The sequence below is a fragment of the Pleurodeles waltl genome, chromosome 5, assembly GCF_031143425.1.
Source record: "Pleurodeles waltl isolate 20211129_DDA chromosome 5, aPleWal1.hap1.20221129, whole genome shotgun sequence".
In the NCBI taxonomy this organism is placed as follows: Eukaryota; Metazoa; Chordata; class Amphibia; order Caudata; family Salamandridae; genus Pleurodeles; species Pleurodeles waltl.
The window spans coordinates 893,025,500-893,044,839 of record NC_090444.1 but is presented as its reverse complement, the minus strand read 5'-3'; the positions used below and the strand labels follow the sequence as shown (position 1 = coordinate 893,044,839).

The 19,340-nt window shown below is 46.0% G+C and overlaps 1 protein-coding gene across 1 annotated transcript in view; it reads left to right on the top strand.

The window, feature by feature from the left end:
- Positions 1-13,075, top strand: part of GALNT2 (polypeptide N-acetylgalactosaminyltransferase 2) — a 630,213-nt gene extending 617,138 nt beyond the window's left edge. Inside the window, exons 15-16 of the mRNA XM_069235012.1 lie at positions 8,544-8,663; positions 10,297-13,075. Of these exons, the coding sequence (XP_069091113.1) occupies positions 8,544-8,663; positions 10,297-10,452 (276 nt within the window). The 3' untranslated portion in view covers positions 10,453-13,075. The remainder of the gene's footprint in view (positions 1-8,543; positions 8,664-10,296) is intronic.
- Positions 13,076-19,340: the final 6,265 nt, after the last annotated feature.

Below are 19,340 nucleotides of genomic sequence, written 5' to 3'. Positions count from 1 at the left end.
TCTGTGTGAGGGTTCTAAGCGGCTGAGATTTGCACTCTGACCAAGTAGAGACCACAATCCTAGTTAGGGCAAGTGAGATACATCCTAAAAGTTACCTGTGATCTCCCTCTGGTTGCTTGGCACAGAGCAGTCACGCTACACTAAAGAGACAATGTGTAAAGTTTTTGTGCACAAACATAGTAACTCAGTGAAGACACCGCAAAAGGACTCCACACCAGTTTCGAACAATAGCCAATATTTATTCATGTCAAACAAGATCAAAATGACAAAAATTCAAAATACACAAGGCAAGTTATAAATTTTCTAAGATTAAATCAAAATGCAATGCTTAGATGACAGTAGCTCCAACTGGAATTATATGGTCGCCCTGGACTGCAGCAAATGCAAAAGTACAGTACGACTGCGATAGAGCGCAGGGCGGGTACAGGAGTCACACAGACCTTCTGACATTATCTTTGTTGCGTCAATGCTTGGTGATAATGCGTTGATGAAGGGGAAGGGTATGTGTCACGCTTGCAGACAATGGGTTGTTTCCTGATCGGCCAATGTCAGTGATGTGTCGAGGTCCAGAAGCAATGAGTACTGGTTCCGGGCTCGTTGCGACACAGAGTCTGCGAGTGATGTCCGCAGCTTCAGTTCAGGTAGTGGCAAAAGAAGCGTTTCTGCAGCTGGATGCGTCCGTTCCAAGTGACACGCCGATGTTGTTGCATCAGTTATTGTGTTGCAGCACCACACTTTCCTCCAACAGCTGTGGAATGGATTTGGCACCATTGGCAGAGCAGGCCTTACGGAAGAAGAGCCCAGGTGCTGGTCGCAAGATGCAGGTGGAGTCTTTGATATCCCGGAGACTTCAGAAACAGTAGGCAAGCTCAGTAAGACCTTTGGAGAAACTTGGATGTAGAGAGTTAGATCAAGTCCTCTCACTCCCAGGCAAGAAGTAGCAGGCAGCAGGCCAACACAGCAGAGCAAACAGCAAAGTGGCAGCCCCTCCTCATAGCCCTGTGGTCCTCCTTCCTGGTAGAATGTCCTCAGTCCAGAAGTGTTCCAAGTATATGGTGTCAGAGACCCAGTACTTCTACCCAAATGTGCCTTTGAAAGGGGAGAGACCTCAAAGAGTGGTTTTGAAGTGCCCCAGTTCTATTTCATGCCAGTTCGGTCTACCAAGCAGTCTGTGGGGGGTTATCTGTCCCTTGTGTGGGTCAGGACACTACCCTTTGAAGTGTGAGAGCTCCTCCACCCTTCCTGCCCAGGAAGACCCATCAGTATGCAGATGGAATGCAGGGGCAGTTGAGTATCCTGTATCTATGGCTGTCTGTATGGAATGGACAAATGTAGCTGTCACCTAACCTTACATAGGCCAGATGTGGATTGGAGGCAGCCTAAGGTACAGGATTGTTAAAGTAAGTAAGTGGGTATACTTGCTAGGTCGAAATGGCAGTTTAAATTGCACACACAGGCTCTGCAATGGCAGGCCTGAGGCATGCTTGAAAGGCTACAGTAGTGGGTGGCATAACGAGTGATGGAAGTCCACTAGTATCATTTGACTTACAGGCCCTGGGCACGCATAGTGCACTTTACAAGGGACTTACTAATAAATCAGATATGCCAGTTATGGAGAAGCCAATGTTATTATGTTTTAGACACCGAGCACATGCACTTTAGCACTAGATAGCAGTGCTAAAGTACGCAGAGTCATAAATCCAGCAAAAACTAAGTTCAGCACACAGTCAGATCAGGAAGTCAGAAAGCAAAAGGTCAGGGGAAACCTTGCCAAAAGATGCCAGGTCTTTCTGGAGACTCTTCACCAAGGATGAAAAACCTGGACAGTTAGCCAGCGTTGGCGTGTTCTGTTCCAGGGCAGTGCTCCTCCATAAAGTCCATTTCCTGTAGTGAGATGGACCACCTCAATAGTTTAGGATTTTCATTCCTCATCTGCATCAGCCATCTGAGGGGCCAGTGATCTTTCTGAACCCAGAAGTGAGTCCTAAACAAGTATGGTCTCAGCTTCTTCAGTGCCCAAACCACAGCAAAAGCTTCCCCTTCTATTGCGCTCAACCTCTGTTCCCTGGGAAGTAACTTACTACTCATGAAGACCATAGTTTTCCAAGATAACAACAGACAATGAAAACTGAGCCAATTTGAAGAAATGTATATTAACCATAAGTAAATGTGGATATGATGAGAAACTAGCATGGACTGAGCCATGTAGGACTTACACTGGGCACCCCTGCTTTCAAGGCATGGCTGCCCTTTCGTGGCCCAGACTGGGAGAGCCCCTCCACCCTCTGCTAAAGTGCTGGAGATCTGGTGGTGGCGGGGGCAATAGGAGAGAGAACTCGGTGCTCAAAATGGACCTCACACTGCACTGCAAGTGGTTGCCAGCTATAGATGCATTACTGGCCTGCATCTTGCAATAAAACAATGTACCCCCTGCTCCCCTCAAATCTGTGAGTGGCGGTGTACTAGGCAACCCTGCTGGGTCCCCTGATCCCTGCGTGCACTTTGAATGCCGGCGGCAGGCATTTGCCCCCTGGAGAGCACTGGTGATTTACAGGCGACAATAGTTGGACCAGGTGACAAGGGGCAGAGGAGAGCCCTCTGATCAGGGACTGGCTGGGCGCCAGTAGCCGTAAAGTAGTGCCTGGTGTACATGGTGTGGATGGACATCTCTCCGCCCCAGCCAGGCTTGTGACCCACTGAGTTACTGCCATGGGAAGAGATAAGGTGCCCCGGGCCCCCAGCAAACCAAAATTGGCAAGTTTACGACTGGTGGTCGGGCAGATAGGTGGTCTGTCCAGGTGAGGAGTGCACCCCAGACACCCTAGGGCCCCCCTGGCACTTAAATTCTGGCAGCCACAAAATGTCCATGCCAACGTCCAGGCTAAGATCAACTCCACTGTGATAGAGGTAAATCTTGTGAGGACAAACCTCGGCAAGGTGGTGGGCACATCCAGGGCCACAGAACAGCAAGTGGACCAAATGCAAGAAGAACGTACGACCCTTAGGGCCACAGTGACAACCCTGACAGTACAAACACAGAGGCTGGAGGCATGTGCAGAGGATGCAGAGGAACACTCCAGGGGTGCATCCTAAGGTTTGTTGGATTTCGTGAGGGGACGGAGGATTCAGCACCAGAACTTATTCTGGAGCGATGGATTATAGCTAAGATCCCAGGATCTGCACTATCCTCAGTGTTCATTGTAGAAAGAGCCACTGCTTTTTATTGTTGCATCTCCCCCACTACCCCCCCATGGGGTCTCCTCCCCAAAAACTGATAGCGAAACTCCTTACCTACCAAGATAGAGATGCTATCCTCCGTGAGTTCAGGGTACACAGAGACCCGGAACACAAGGATCATGTTGTCCGCATCTTTCCTGTTTACACCCAGCTGGTCCAAAAACGACATCAGACATTTGCAGGGGCTAAAAAACTAAACTAAAAACTATGGCCCTTACGTACATGTTGCTATACCACACAAGGCTGAATGTACTCCTTGAGGGAAGGTCCCATTTCTTTGCGACCCCTGAGGAAATATGGGTCTGGCTGGCAGCCGGGGTGTGGTCTGCCTCTCTGGCCAGAGACCGGGAGCAGGGGGTGGTAGCCAGCAGGGAGGACTGCACTGGACGTGCTCCAGGGGACGAAGAAGATTGGCGTCATGTGCCCGAGTGTGGTGCAGATGGAGGTAATTTTGGACATTGAGGCCTGGAAACTGGAGAGTGAAGTGGCCAGGGTACTGGTTGAGGCAGTCACCTCCGTGATGCGTGCAGATAGCGAGTTGGAGATGGTGGAGGACACTCCGGACCTCAAAATTTAACTGAGCTCCCCTCTTCATATATTGTGAGGTTGCTAACTGGTGCTGTCCTGGATCCACCCTATTCATCCTTACCATTTGGGTGGGGGCTATAGGGGGCTCTGTAAGGCCTCTCTGGTGTTGGCCGGGGAGGCAGGCTCTCGGGCCTACTGCTGAAGATGAGGCTCCGGTAAATATGCTTATGTTTACACAGGGATGTCAGTTTGCTTTCACAGTGCATGTGGGGCTACAAGTTGCGGGAAACTGAGCCCGCGGGTTGGATTGTGGGCTCTAGGGCTATGTCTGTTCTTCCTGCCCCACCTTCTTCCGCTTCTTCATGTATTAGACCCCTAGAGGGAAAGTTTTTTCTTGGGGTGGGGTGGTTAGTTTTCCCTTTCATAAAGGAGAAGGGTTTCACTTTATAGTGGCTCGCTCCTACTTGGGTACTAGGGGTCTGAGGGTGGATGACAGACCTCTCTATCCTTCTACACAAATGGTTTTCCGATTGACATGGTTTCTGATATTCTTGAGGGGCGATAGGAGGTGGAGTAGGGAGTGGCAGTGATGCCAGCTTGGTTTTCATTTGGGAAGACGTTCATTGGACTTAGCTTAGTTAAGGTGAGGACTCTTCATCCCTACACAACACTCTTGGCTATCACCACACGATACGGGAAATGTTGCATGATATCCAACGCCTTAATATTGTGCCTTGGAATGTCAAACGGGGTTTGGTCATGCGATATATACAACGCCAATAGCCTGACATTGCCTTGCTCCAGGAAATGCATTTGAGAGGGACCCAATGTCACTTCCTGGGCAGAGGTGCCTATACAGTACTGGCACATGCGGGGTACACCTCCAGCTCGAGTGGTGTGTCAATCCTTGTAAGAAAACAGCCCTCGTTTGTGAATTCCAGGAACCGGGTTGATCAGCAGGGTAGATACATGGGAGTCCAGGGTACCTGGGGCAGAGCGTCCGTCATGCTGATTAATGTTTATGCGCCACCCTGCCTTCAACATCCAGTCTATGATCAGGTGGTGGCAATCCTTTTGGAAACCACATCAGCCGTTCACATAGTGGGGGCGAATTTAATGATGTCATGGATCAATCAAGGACAGCGGCGGTTTCAACAGGGCCCACTCCTCTGGGAAAACTTACACACTCCCAGGTCTCTGTGACCTGTGGCGTTCCCACCACCCCTTACGTAGAGATTACTCCTGTTTCTCAGGAGCACATAAAGTGTTCTCTTGGCTTGACTATGTCTTTGTCCTTGTGGGTGAAGCAGTCAGGGTGATCCAGGCAGAGTGTATGGCTAGGGGCCTGTCAGATCTCTCCGCCCTCTGGGTTACTAAGGATGGTATGGGCCGCCCACTAGGTTCTATCTGGTGACTGAACGTGTGGGACCTGAAAGACGTGTAAATTGTGAATTACATTAGAGTATTTGTATAGACACACAGCTATATTTTCACAAAAAATAGGGTTCAGTGGACTCCGCAATGGTCCTGTGGGAGGCCTAAAAGGCAGTGTTAAGAGACAGAGTGGAGAACGCCATGCCCCGGAAGAAATAAAGAGCAATGGCAGCAATTTAGGGCCTGGAACGCCAGATTTTGGGCCTGAAGCCCGCACTAACAACAGTGCTTTTCACACCCTTGAGGTACTCCGATGTACGTATCGAAACCTGGCCACTGGAGAAGCCTGTAAGCAAGTGTTGGCAATGCTACACCACCTTTATGATGCTGGTGACAAGGCGGACAAGTTGTTGGCTTGGCTCGGTAGGCGGGAGATGACATCCAGATGAGTTTGCGGTATAGTGGATGAGACTTCTGCCCTCCACCTGTCCAATACGGCCATAGTGGGCCCCTCCATGGCTTACTGCGCCTCATTCTATTGGGCCTGTCCGCTGGCGGACGCTCCCCGGATAGCAGAGTATCTGGTCGGAGTGGAGCTACCGGACGGACCTGGATGCCAGAAATTACTTTGGAGGTGGTGAGAGCAGCAATCTCCAAATTGAGATCGGGTAAAACGGCAGGAATCTAACGGTTTTCCAGAAGAGTTCTTCAAATGGTATCTGGAATTCTTGGCCCCTTGCATCTGTTCAACCTTTTCAGAGAATTGCAGAATCGAGGTGTGCTACTGCTGGACCTCCAGTGTGCCACAATCGTTGTGATTCACAAACAGGGCAAGCCTAAGCGCATGTAGTTCATATGTAGTTCATATTGCCCCATATCTTTGCTGAACATTGAGGTGAAGGTGCTGGCAACAGTCCTGGCTGCACGACTTCAAATGGTCAGTGTCCCGCTTACACATCATGATCAATCTGGTTTCATGCTAACCCGGTACATGCACCTCAGCCTTTCGGCACCTACACAATTGAATGTCGATGGTGGCCCAGAGAGCATCCCCTCGCGTCTTTTTGGTACTAGACATGGGAAAAGCATTTGACGCTGTACATTGGTCCTTTCTCAAACATCAAACAGTTGGCCGATTTGGGTTCGCTCTCACTTTCAGCAGTAGATCTCCTTGCTGTCTCAGGCACCTAAGGCGGCAGTCCAGGTAAATGAGGTTCTCTCGTCGACGTTTCCCATACAGCGTGGCACATGTTAAGGGCGTCCCCTGCCACCCCTATTGATTGCCCTTATGATTGAGCTGCTCGCAGCAATGGTACGCTCCCATCAGGACATCCGAGGATTCAAACTCTTGGAAGTAGACAGTACAGAAGAAAAAATCTTGCTCTATGTTGATGACATCCTACTGTATGTTACTGAGCCAGCAACCACCAAACCACTGATCCTCTCGGCCTTTGAGTCTTATAGGGATCACTTGGGCTACTGCATTAATTGGTATAAATCTGTACTCTTGTCATCTCTCCCCCCCACCCCTCAACCCTCAATCTCACAGGTCTCCCTCGGGAGCTCCAGGTAGTGGCTGGCAGCTTTCAGTACTTGGGGATCTGAGTGACGCCACACCAAGAGACGCGCTTTCTAGGAATTTTGGTAGAGTGATTACAACCTTCCGAGATGAGGTGGAGCGGTGGTGCTTGCTCCCCCTCACAAAGATGGGTAGAGCAGCTATTTTTAAGATGATCACTCTCCTGAAGCTACTCTATGCCATGCAAAATACCTACTACCCACTCTCCAGGACAGTTTTCACTGAGTTGCACTATGCCCTCCACTCACTGCTGTGGGGTGGTAAACACCCAAGGATAGCTCTCACCACCCTCCAGTGTAATCCGTATGATGGGGGTATTGCTGTTCCACATGTTTGCACCTGTTATTGGGCGGCACATTTAGTGGTAGTGAATGACTTGCTATTCACGCCCCAGGACCATTCCACTTACAGGCTGGAATGCAGTCAGTTTGCTGACTGCCCTTGTCTCCACTACCTCTACAGGGGTAAGGGAGTGAAACAGCTGCTGCCAGCGATGCGAGTGGCGATCGAGACCTGGCATAGAGCCAGTGGGTGTATAGGATTGGCGGGCAAATTTATGAAAACTACACCACTCTGGGAAGGGGCATGGCTGAAGGAAATTGGGAAACTTCGAGGGTTTAGTGTCTGGGACTGTTGGGAATCTGTAGGGTGGGCAACCTCCTGTAGGAGGGTGAGTTGATATTCTTCACTTCCCTCCAACAGACTTACTCTATGCACTCCAATCAGTTCCTGAAATATGCCCAGTTGCGCCATGCTTGGAGATCAGAGAATATGATGTTGCAGGGCCTACCCAAGTCTTCCTCACTTGCTGGGTGACTCCTCATAGAGGAGTTATCATCTAAAGCTATATCTGCTAATTATAAAACTCTCAACAATTATATCCCGGACCGGTTACTTAAATTGAGAGAAAGATGGGGTCTGGAGGTGAGTGACTTAGCAGATATCAACTGGGAGGTGGCTTTGATGCACCCACAGTAATAAAATCCCGCCTTATACAATTGAAAATCCCTCATCGGGTGTACTGTGATAAAGAGCAATTACACCGTGTGGGTCGGTTGTCCTCCCCAAGTTGCCTCCACTGTGGGGAGGTGGGAGGCACCTAATTCCACACGCTCTGGAGTTTCCCGGTTGTCCAAGGCTATTGGGCATGTGTGGTGAGGGAATTGACTCCGATTATGGGAGAGATCATCCCAAGTATATTCTACTGGGAATATGGGACGATGTACATGTGCCTGGGGTGCAACTGTTGTTCTGCAACTTAGGTCTGATGGTGGCCAAGTGCATTGTGGCTAGACACTGGCAGGCACATGAGGCTCCGACTTTGTCAGAGTGGAAGAAGGTAATGGACATGCACATGGCGGCCGAATGGGTGCTACCCACGCACATTTTTACCCAACAGGTATGGGGTGGTTGGTTGAGATACTATGATATTTTCTTTCCCCAGGGGGGCTGCGACTTCTCTAAATTGACTGTGGCATTGTGAGGGGCTTGCGATCGTTATTGTAACCATAATTGTGATTCTTAAGCAACAGGTTGAGGTTTCTGTGTTTACCCTTTTGAGAGTCTCTGGGATTGGGTGTTTACGAGTGTCTCCCTTTTTTATTTTTCTGTTTCGGTTCAATTGTTGAAATTCGGTGCATGTTTGGCACCTGATTTAATAGTTAATGCAATGTCTGTGCAATGCTGTAAACGAAAAACAATAAAGATATATATTTTTTTTTAATGCTACCAGCTAAAATTGCAACAAAATAACCTATGCAAGCATTAATTCTTCATGTGAGAGGGTGCATGAAGCTAATGTTGTGTGTTTATTATTCCATTTTAGGAATGGGCTTTAACCAAGGACAAGTCAGTGAAACACATGGATTTATGCCTCACTGTTGTGGACAGAGCTCCTGGAGCACTTATAAAACTGCAAGGTTGTAGGGAAAACGACAGCAGACAGGTAAGCGTTCCTCAGTGCTTAATTTGTAATACTACTACTATTACTCAATGTATAAAGCATAAATGCATTTCACCTAGCCCAGTTGATCTACTTTTGTTTCCACCATTTTGTCTCTTTTTTTCCACCACCTGAGATTTCATCTTTTTGTCTCAATATTGCAGAGTCCTTTTCACTTTTTGCTTCCTCTTTTACTCAGTGTTTCTTTCTCTTCCACTTTATTTCTTTTTCCTGTTTTCTGTTTAAACCAGACTGTTCCTAAGGGAGAAGGGTCAGGATGGATTTGCATAGGACGGGGTCCATACTGAGGTGGCATGTTGTACAAGAGAACAAAGGGTTGGAATGCTATCCCAAGCGATTGCTAGTCATTACTTATCGCAGGCGTTCCTCCTATCAACCTTTGTGTATTTGATGTACCTCACTTAGTGGCAAGCGTATCCCTTAACCTGGTAACCATGCTCACAGTGCCACTGGAACCAAGCTACGCCTGACTGACGAGACCCATTTATGGCAAAACCGGTCTTGGGTTGCTTGTGTTGTGGTCATGGAGGGCTTGGCCTGGCTGTTCATTGTTGGGGCTGTTCCTATTTGAGCAGGGCCAGGACTGATTTGCAGATATCTGGGTCCAAACTGAGGTGACATGTTGGGCAAAAGAATGATGGGTTGGAATACTACCCGAGCAATTGCCAGTAGTTGCCTTATTGCATGCAATCCTCCTATTACCTTTTGTGTGTTTGATGTACCACCTTGCGGAAAGGGTATAACCAGATGTGAGTCCTGTGCTCCCTGTGCCACTGGAATCAAGCTAAACTTGACTGACCAGCCCCAATCAGGACGTTCCAGGTCTCGGGTTGCTTGTGTTCTGGTTTAGGGATGACCTGGCCTTGCAGTTTGGCCTTGACTGTTCCTACTGGAGCAGAGGGGAGACTGATTTGAATATGTCTGGGTCCAAAATGAGGTGGCATGGTGGCCAAAAGAAAGATGGGTTGAAATGTTGCCCGAGCAATTGCCTGTGCTTAGACTTATTGCCAACATTCCTCCCGTCGCCTTTTGTGTATTTGACATAGACAGAGTGCATTCTATTGGGTAATAGTAGTTCTGCCAGTAACTGGGTAGAGCACCTCGGCACACCCACTACTGTACTGTTTAAAGTCGAGCTGTAATTATTTTGTGTTGTTTTCACTGTACGTGAGGGGCATCCTTGGTTTCCACGTTTGAGGTTTAGTATCTGTGTGATAGAAGACTGACATCTTGTGCGTTTCTCGGAGACAGTAGAAGCAGGGACACATTTAACCCTCAATCGCTGGTGGCCACTGCTTTGCATGCACCTTATTAGTTTCCCAGCCCCTTGTTCCAGAAAAACAAACTTCTTTAGCCCACCAGTTGATCTCACGTGCATTTCCAGTGTTAATGATACCTGTCAGCGTGGGTATACAAGAAATGTAAGCGCCTTTTGTTGATATTGGACCGCATTTTAAAATACGCATCCCCTTTATGTCTGCTGCAGCTAGATTGCATTAAATTCGAAGCCTGCACACGTGAGGGCAGGATGATATAATTCAAAAGCAATTAGCCCCTGTTAAGGCTTTATCGACTGCATTACGTGTCTAATGGGTTCATATTTTTTCTTTTCCAGAAATGGGAACAGTTTGAAAGCAACTCTAAACTGAGGCATGTGGGCAGTAACCTGTGTTTAGACAGTCGAAATGCCAAAAATGGAGGCCTTACGGTAGAGGTCTGCAGCCAGTCTTTATCACAGCAATGGAAGTTCACGCTAAACCTGCAGCAGTAGAAGGCTTTAATGAGGAGAACTGGAACATTCTCATTTCACAGACCTCGAGAAAAGTGTGGACTTGATTGCATTACCGATATATTTCTTAAACTTTCCACGGAACAATATACCTCAGTATTCCATCATTGTGTTGGAAGCAGAAGCCCAGCGCGTATTTCTATAGAGGCGATTCAGCGGAAGTGGAACGATGTAGGGTCATCTCGAAAGGAATCATGGCAGGCAGGTCCTTTATTTATGAAGACGTAGCAGAGCGCGCGCTGGCTCTCCTACCATTGTATGTCCGACACGCCGAGGAAACAAGCGGAACACCAAGATACCGGATGGCAGGCACCGAAAACACTGACGATAAGCAGAAGGAATGAAGGCTGCTGGGTTGAGCGAGTTCGGGGGAGAGAGTTTGCAAGCAGAACATGTGAAATTTCCATTCGCCTTCGTATCAAGTGTGTTTTTTCATAATTAAAAAGACTCATGTAGAAGAGTTGTGTTATTTTCTCTCTCCACCCCTGAGTACGATTGTTATATTTGATTCTGAACTTTTCTACAATTAAAAGTAAATATATATAAATATATAAATATACATTAATAGATGTATCAACATTTATTGTCGAGTCCCGTCGGTTTATATTTTCTTCAGCCTCGAATTGTCTGCAAATATGAAGTATTTTACAAAAAAACCTGAAATGCGAGATTGGAACAAAGCTTTGAAATGGAGTGTGCAGCGCCCGTGCTGTATTTTGGGCATGCTGTTGCGTTGAACTGCGTTAGAGAAGTTTTCCGCACTCTTGAACTATGGAGCAGCAGCCTACGAAGAAAAGCTATCCGAGCCCCCTGTAATACTTAAGATTGTTGTAAAACAATTTAGTCTGCCGTTTTTTTAAATCTTGTGATATTGAGATGTGTCTATGAATCTGTAGATGTTCATTTGTTTTGGACCTGTTTTTTTCTCCTCCCCTACTTTTATGTGTTCATGTAAATATCCAAAAAGAGCAGTGCGGCTCCCATGGTTTCTTTAATTAGCCATGTGACTTAAATAGGTGCATACTTTCTCCTATTGCGCCCAGAAGATCTTGACTTGTCAGACCAGGCCTTTCTTTATATGTACTTGGCTGCATGGTGCCACTTCAGCAGCTCTCCTGGGTACCACCCTACCCCTTCGAAAAACAAATGCAAAATAATACAATTTCTCCTTCTGTTTGACTCTAGCGGAGGATTGCACTGCGATCTGAATGGTTTCCAGTTTAGTGTGTGTTTTTGTATGCCCTTTGAACTCAGTCTGACAACTTAAATCCCCCACCCCCAGCCCCTCGTATCATTCTGAGCACCAGCTGGGCACTGGCTGGACAGACCAGACAAGTAAAAATGTTGTAAGAAGGTGCTCTGCTATTTAACATACGCAGAAGGTATTGGAAGGTCTCTTCCAATACTACTTTCCACTCTGTTAGTCGTGGAGCACCCTCCGCATTAAAGGCTTCTGCAGCAAAGCACAGATGTGTGGCGGGATGTTCTCCGCACCACAAATTGTATGTAATCAAGAAAGCCAAGATAGCTGTCTCGATGACGTGATCCAAACTATTAAAAAAAAAAAATTAGAACGCATCTTACTATTTCTAAATGAAGTAGACCTTTTACAGGAAAGTGATGAGGCACCGTGATTGCACACAGGTGATGTTTGGACCTCTTCAGTTTCGCCCTGTCCAAAATAATCAGATTAAAGAGGTAATTTTAGTATCCTGTCATACAAACTGTCTCTGTTGGGGAAATGAACTGGTGAGTAGTTAAGAGACTGCATTGTTTTTAACAATTTTTGTTTTTACTCATTGTCTTGGGATTATGAATTGCATTTTTTTAACTTTCAGAAAGACTAGTTTTTGCACCAAAATGTATGTATATATTCAATAATCAGGTTAATGAGATAAATATATGATATTTTCTTTAAAGTAGTAGAAAAGAGTCCAGTTGTGACGAGAAGTTTAGTTTATTACTTGTATTTAGTGATCCAGCTATTTAGTTGGTGCATGGGAACCACCCTGTGGTGGATCATGGAAGGAGGAATTAATCATTTGTTTAACTTCTAATACCAGTTTGAACTGTCTGCTTTTATCAACGAGCTGTAACCGTTTGGCAACCTACAAAGCCCATTGACCATATGCACAGGCTCTGCCCGTCTTAAGCTATACACTGTACGATAATCTAATTGCATCACTAGGACAGTACTTGAGCAGGACTGGTAATAAGTTAGTATTGCTTTTGATGTTTAGATATGTTTACATGATGCAGTGTGCCAAAGTTACTTGCTGTGAAGTGGTTATTTTTCTTTAAGTCTCGAGATTACCAGCTTGAATTTAAACAAAAATAAACATGTTTGTTTGCCCTTGCCACACCTACAGATTTTAATGAAGTCTTTGCAATTATTTTTCTCTCTTCTGGAAACTGAGGGCCGCTATGATTACATTTGTTTTTTGTTTTTCAAAAAGTAAGAGATGTAGGTTTTTTTTTTGGTTTTTTTTGCGGCTGGATTCAAATATCTGATGTACAGAAATTGTACTTTTTCATTTTATAGATGGAAACCGTCCCTGAAAATTGTTTAACTTAAAGAAATAAAATACTTTCCAGAAAAAAAAGTGTCTGTCTTTTTGAGCTTCTTCATTAACGCTGAATAAGCAAATCTAGGACTATTTGTATTTAAACCCCACAGGTGCGTTTTACTAAAGACAGTAGTTTCAACTTCATGCAAGAGGTGTTCAGTGATCCTCCAGTACTGGATCTTTCATAGATTCACATGCTTGAATCATTCCCAGTTGTGGAAGTCCCACGGTACAATAAAAATCAGTATTGAAAAGCTACATAGAAGTCAGTGTTAAAGAAGATTCACTTTAACAGCGTATAAGACCCAAGGTCCAGCCAATCAGGCAACAGCACCCTTTAGAACACTCATCACAGAGGCTCCAGTCCTTCAGATTTTCTTCCGCACATTGTGTGAAGGGAGCCTCACTGAGCTCTGCTCAGTTTTCTTAAAACCAGTTTCTGGAAACTGCTACTACTACTTCTACCATGTCTGAGACATCTAAAAAAAAAAGGCCTCTTCAGGCCCTGTAAGACATGTGGAAAGAAAAGGCATCATGTGGATGATTCACACAAGGACTGTCTGTACTGTCTCCACCTTCAGCACAAAGTAAAAGACTGTAAAGTTGGTCATACTTTTTCCACCAAAACCCTGCAGGACAGGAAGGGGTGGCTTCTTCTGTGGCTTCAGAACGCCAAGACACTGAGAGCTCCATTTTCTAAGGAAGATAGTGACACCTCTTGCACTTCTCAGAAGAGATCTCCTAAGAGGGAAAGTTCCCATGACCAGGGGACTTCAGAGGAAGCCAGAGAGGCCTTTAACACATCCCACCATTGGCCTGCCAAGAACAGCTCAAAGAAATAGAAGGAAAGACATATCTCCTCAGCAACTGCCACATCTGAGCCCATTACTCCCTCTGTAAAAACTGGAGCTCGTTCTCAAACATCCTGTTAGATCCTTGGACGGCAAGGCACAAAACTGCTCTAAACACCTGTCGACGGTAACCTCACCGTCAACAACAACGACAGTTACCACAGTCTTGTCGTTGATGATGTAGACAACAACGGCGACCACACTTTCCATGTCCGAGTCCACGTTGATTCCGGTGCTGAAGATTTCATTGTCGAAGGCTCCATCGACGGCTGCACTACTGCCTACAACAGGGTCGTCATCACGACTCCACCGACGTGACCATTACTTACGATGCTGAAAACCGCTCAGTAACTAGTGGCTGTTACTGCCCACTTCCATCGGCTCGACGACAACATGGTCGAAAACACTAAAAGTTACATAGAGTTTTCTCTTACCTGAACATACCTCAACAAGCAAGGTATCTATTCTTCCCCCCCAAGCCATCTTCTGGATGTAGAAGAGTCTGAGGATAAAGGCCCTTTCCGAACAGCCCATAGCCCATCCAAACTCCACATGAAATACCAGGTGGAGGAGGATTAATATTATAGACCATATTATAACCCACAGGCACAATATCCTGTTAAACCTAGACATTATCGTGGAAAGTACCAGCATTATGGTGAATCACCTTCCCAAGAGAATGTGGTTCAAGTGCCTGTGCCTGTGTCTCTGTTTCAAGATCTCCAGGCAGTGCTGAAGGTCTACCATAAAAGGTTACCTGAACCTCTGCAGGAACAGTCTAGGCCCCCACCTCCATCTCCCAGAACTCCAAGGTCTATCCCTTTACCTATAACGCCCAGAATGACTCCTGCATCAAACATAGCAGCTCCCCCTAGGGATGATCCATCATCATCATCTGAGGATGACAGGGAGGAGGGAGAAATTCCAGACAACCAGCCCGCTAATGATGAATATGACAATTACGTAATTCCCACTCCATCATCTCCTACACCACAGCCTGGGACTCACCTCTGGTAGACATAGAATTTCACAATTTAATGGAACGGGCTGCAACAAGATTGCAATTGATGATATCAGTCAAGCAGTCGGACTGCTTCATCTACGATTTTAAAGAGCAAGCAAAGAAATCTTTACAGTCCATCCCCATTATAGACTACATATGGGCAGAGGGCACAAACAATAGGAGAAAAACCCAGCAACTGTAGCGGTGGATTTGCTGCACATAGACAAGAAATACAAGGCCCCGGAAGACTCTCCTGCTTGCCTTGTAGGGCACCCCAAGCCAGACTCAATGCCGCTGTAAGAACCCCTCCACTCCTATCTTTACTCCACCAGACAAGGAGGGCGGACAGTTGGACATATAGGGAAGCAATTCTCCACCATGCCTGCCATCACGGTTCGTGAGGCCCAACTCCCTACCCATCTTAGGTCGCTACCATAAGCAGAGGTGGTCTGACATCAGCACCCTCTTAAACCAGTGCAGAAGGACAGAAAATCAGAGGCAAGAAAGATCTTGCAGAAAGGTGAGCACAGGTCATCAGAGATCACAGACTGAACACTGGACATAGCCATCGCCTCCACCCGCTTGCGGCAGCTAGCAGGAGCTGTAGTGTTGAGACAGCAAGGTTGGCTTAAAGCAATATCTTTCCGACCAGAGATGCAGTCCAAAATCTTGGATATGGCCTACGATGGGGAAGCCTTTTTTGGCAAACACATAGATGATGTTCTGTTAGCCATCAAAACAGACAGAGATACAGCTAAATATCTAACCACTTCACAGTTTGGAAAGCTACCCTATCACATAGCACATAGGAGACGTTTCTCAATGTCAGAGGAGTATACCAGCGCTTCCAAAAGTACCAGCCCTTCCAATCACAATATAAGTGTTCTTACCAACAACAGCCTTAACTCCAGCCACCCACTGTGTGGTATACAACAAACAAGGGCCTAAACAGAAGCAGACCCCTTAGGGTTGAAACACCAGCCACAAACAGCAACCTCAACCCGGTGCCAGCTACCTCCAACCCCTCACAAACTTTGGGGCTGGCGATTACTAGCTATCTTGAGCAATGGCACCAAATAATGTCAGACAGATGGGTATTAGATCTTGCCACCTACGTTCGTATCCTGGAGTTCGTCGAGAGGCTGCCAACCACTTCACCAAAGAGAGCACACCCACCTCGTCTTCACTTGCTCAGACAAGAAGCCCTCACCATGCTTGCCAAAAGAGCAGTACAAATAGTTCCCCAAACCCAGAAGGGAATGGGTTTCTGCTTCCATTTTTTTTCCTGATCAAAAAGAAAACAGGGTAATTGTGACCATCCCAGACCTCTGTAAATCAAACAAGTATCTGCGGAAACAATCCTTTTGCATGGTCACCCTCTCCGATGTCCTGCATCTCCTAAATCACAGGGTCTACATGACAACTCTGAATTTACAAGATGCCTACCTCCACATCCCCATACATCCCAAACATCACAAATACCTATGCTTGCCTGTAGACGGCACCCATTACCAATTCAAAGTCCTCTCATTGGGCCTCAAATCAGGTCCCCACATTTTCACCAAATGCCTAGCTCCTGTGGAAACCTCTCTCAGGAAGAGCGGTCATCAGGTAGTCCTCAATCTAGACCACTGGTTAATAAAAGCTCTGATGGCACCTCCAGAGTCCAAGTCCACAGAGTCTTGCCTAAAGTTGTTTCACAAACTAGGTCTCACTGTAAATTACCAGATATCATCAATTACTCCAAGAGGATAATGTTCCTGAGCTCATCCTTAGTTACTGTTCAAGACAAAGCCTTTCTGTCCCAGGACAGGCAACAAAGGCTCAAGGAACCAGCTCTCAAATTGTCCAAAAAAACGTCTTTTCAGTACGTCTGTTGAATTCGCTTCTGAGCATGATGTCCTCAGCGATCAATCTGGTCCCTCTTGCACGCCTGAAAATGAGACCCTTGCAGCAAGAGCTACAAAAACAGTGGATTCAAACTAAAGGATCGTTTGAGGACCTTGTGCACATCAGGTATGATTGAAGCACTAGCCTGGTGGGTCCCAGACCTCCCTCCTGTTAGAGGGCCTTACGTTCTCTCCTCAAATACCCGACTTCGTCATAACTAGATGGGGGCTGGGGCAGTAATCTGCAGGAATTGCAAATTCAAGGAAAGTGGTCTATACTCCAGAACAGCATGCATATCAGTCGCTTGGAGCTCACAACCATCTCTGTCCACAAGCTTTCCTATCCAGGATAGCAGGGTCTTCAGTGCTGTTTGGCACACACAATACAACCAGCATGTTTTACTTGAACAAGCAAGGGGGTACTTGATCGTTGATGCTTTCTAAGGAAGCTAAAAAAACTCTAGAACTGCCTGACAGCTCACAAGTTCACTCTGTGAGCCAAACATGTTCCTTAGCAAACAATCTCTTAGCAGACATGTTCAGCAGAACCAAGGGGAGCTGCCAAAAGTGGGAACTGGATCAGTCCGCACTGGACAGAATCTTCTTTCTCTGGGGCAAACCAGCATTGGATCTCTTTGTAACAAGCATGAACAGCAAATGCCAGTTCTATGCAAGTCGGTATCTGCACCCAGGGTCGTGGGGGAATACCTTTTTGATCAGATGGTCCAGGATCTATGCATACGCTTTTCCCTCAATACCTCTCATGCTGAAGGTTCTCAGCAAAACAAAAGCAGATACCCCCCCCCCTCCAGGAGACCCAGACAGCATTGGTTCGCAAAGCTTCTCCTACTATCAGAATCCAACCACATTTGCCTGCCAACACCCCAAACACTTTTGATGATGAGCCAAGGTGAGGTCCTTCATCCAGACCCGACTTCTCTTAACTTATGCAGATGGCTCCTGAATTCCATGAATTCAGAGATCTGAATATTCCTCAGGACTGCAGGGACATTCTCTCGAAGGCAAGGGCAGAAGCCACAATAAAAACATAAAAGCTGAAATGGAAACGTTTCTGCTTATGGTGCCAGAAATCAAACCTGCACCTTTTACAAGCCACACCTGAGCAGATACTGCCTTATCTCTTCTCAATAGCTCACACAGGGTTGGTGCATGTATCTATTAAGGTACTTCTTGCTACAATATCAAGAAATCGACTCTCTTCTCATTCTCTCTCTCTGTGCTCGAGCAGTATCATCAAACAGTTCATGAAAGGATTGTTCAGAGTTTTTCCTCAAGTAAGGACTTCTCAGCCAACCCAGTGTGTCACCTGAACATAGTTCTGCCTCAACTCATGAAGACTCCATTTGAACCCATATACAGAGTAGACCTCAGATTTCTAATGTGGAAGGTTGCTTTGTTGCTAGCGTTCACTTCGGCGAGAATGGTAAGTGAGATACAGGTTTTCATGACTCAAGAACCCTTTCTGCACTTCACTGATGATTGAGTAATTATTAGAACCAATCCAAAATGCATTCCTAAAGTTTTTTCGGATTTTTCACCTCAATGAACCTATAATATAATGGATTTTCATTTTCAATCCAACATTGCTAGTGGAAAGGTCTCTCAATACGCTAGATATCAAAAAATGCCTTAAATTTTACTTACACCGACCTAAACAGCTTAGAAGAACTGACAAACTGTTGGTCTCATATGGACAAACTCTAAAGGGGGCTCCAGTACAAAAGCAACCATTGCTCAATGGATTTCGGGCACAATTCAGTTTTCCCACTTGAAGGCTGGCAAGCCACTCACAGTGAAAACAGAGGCATACTCAACTAGACCGGTTTTCACCTCAATTGCTTGCTTTGTTTGCTGGAGTTCCTCTGGAGAAAATGTGTTGTGCTGTGACTTGGAAGAGTGTGCATACATTCATGCAGCATTATTGGCAGGAATTGGCGCAGCACAGTAATGCAGCTGTTGGACAAGCTGTACTACGCCATCTTTTTCAATAAGGTGATTCTCTTTCGGTTTTGTGTGTTTGCTTATATATCCTTACATATTTTAAATGTATAGCATCTCTGTTTAATTGCACTTAGGTATTTTCTATATAGATTTTGTTAACAACCATCCGCAACTCCTACACATGCTATAAAACATATATAAATACAGTAAATGCCTGCTATCCTGATTCAAGCATGTGAATTTATGAAAGATCCAAAACAGGTAGTTCTCCGGTATTGATATCTTTCATAGATTCACATGTGAAATAGAGGCTACCCTTGTGTCTTCTACGTATCATATCACACTTGTGTGGAAAAATCTGAAGAAATGGAGCCACTGTGATGAGGGTTCTAAAGGTTGCTGTTGCCCGATTGGGTGGACTTTGGTTCTTTTCAAATGAGGTGAATAAGCTGTTAAAGTGAATCTCGTTTAGCTTTGACATATATGTAAGTTTTCACTACTGCTTTTTATTGTACCTTGGGGGACTCTTTTTGACAACTGGGAATGATTCAAGAATGTGAATGTATGAAAGATACCAATACTGGAGAACAGCAGTTAC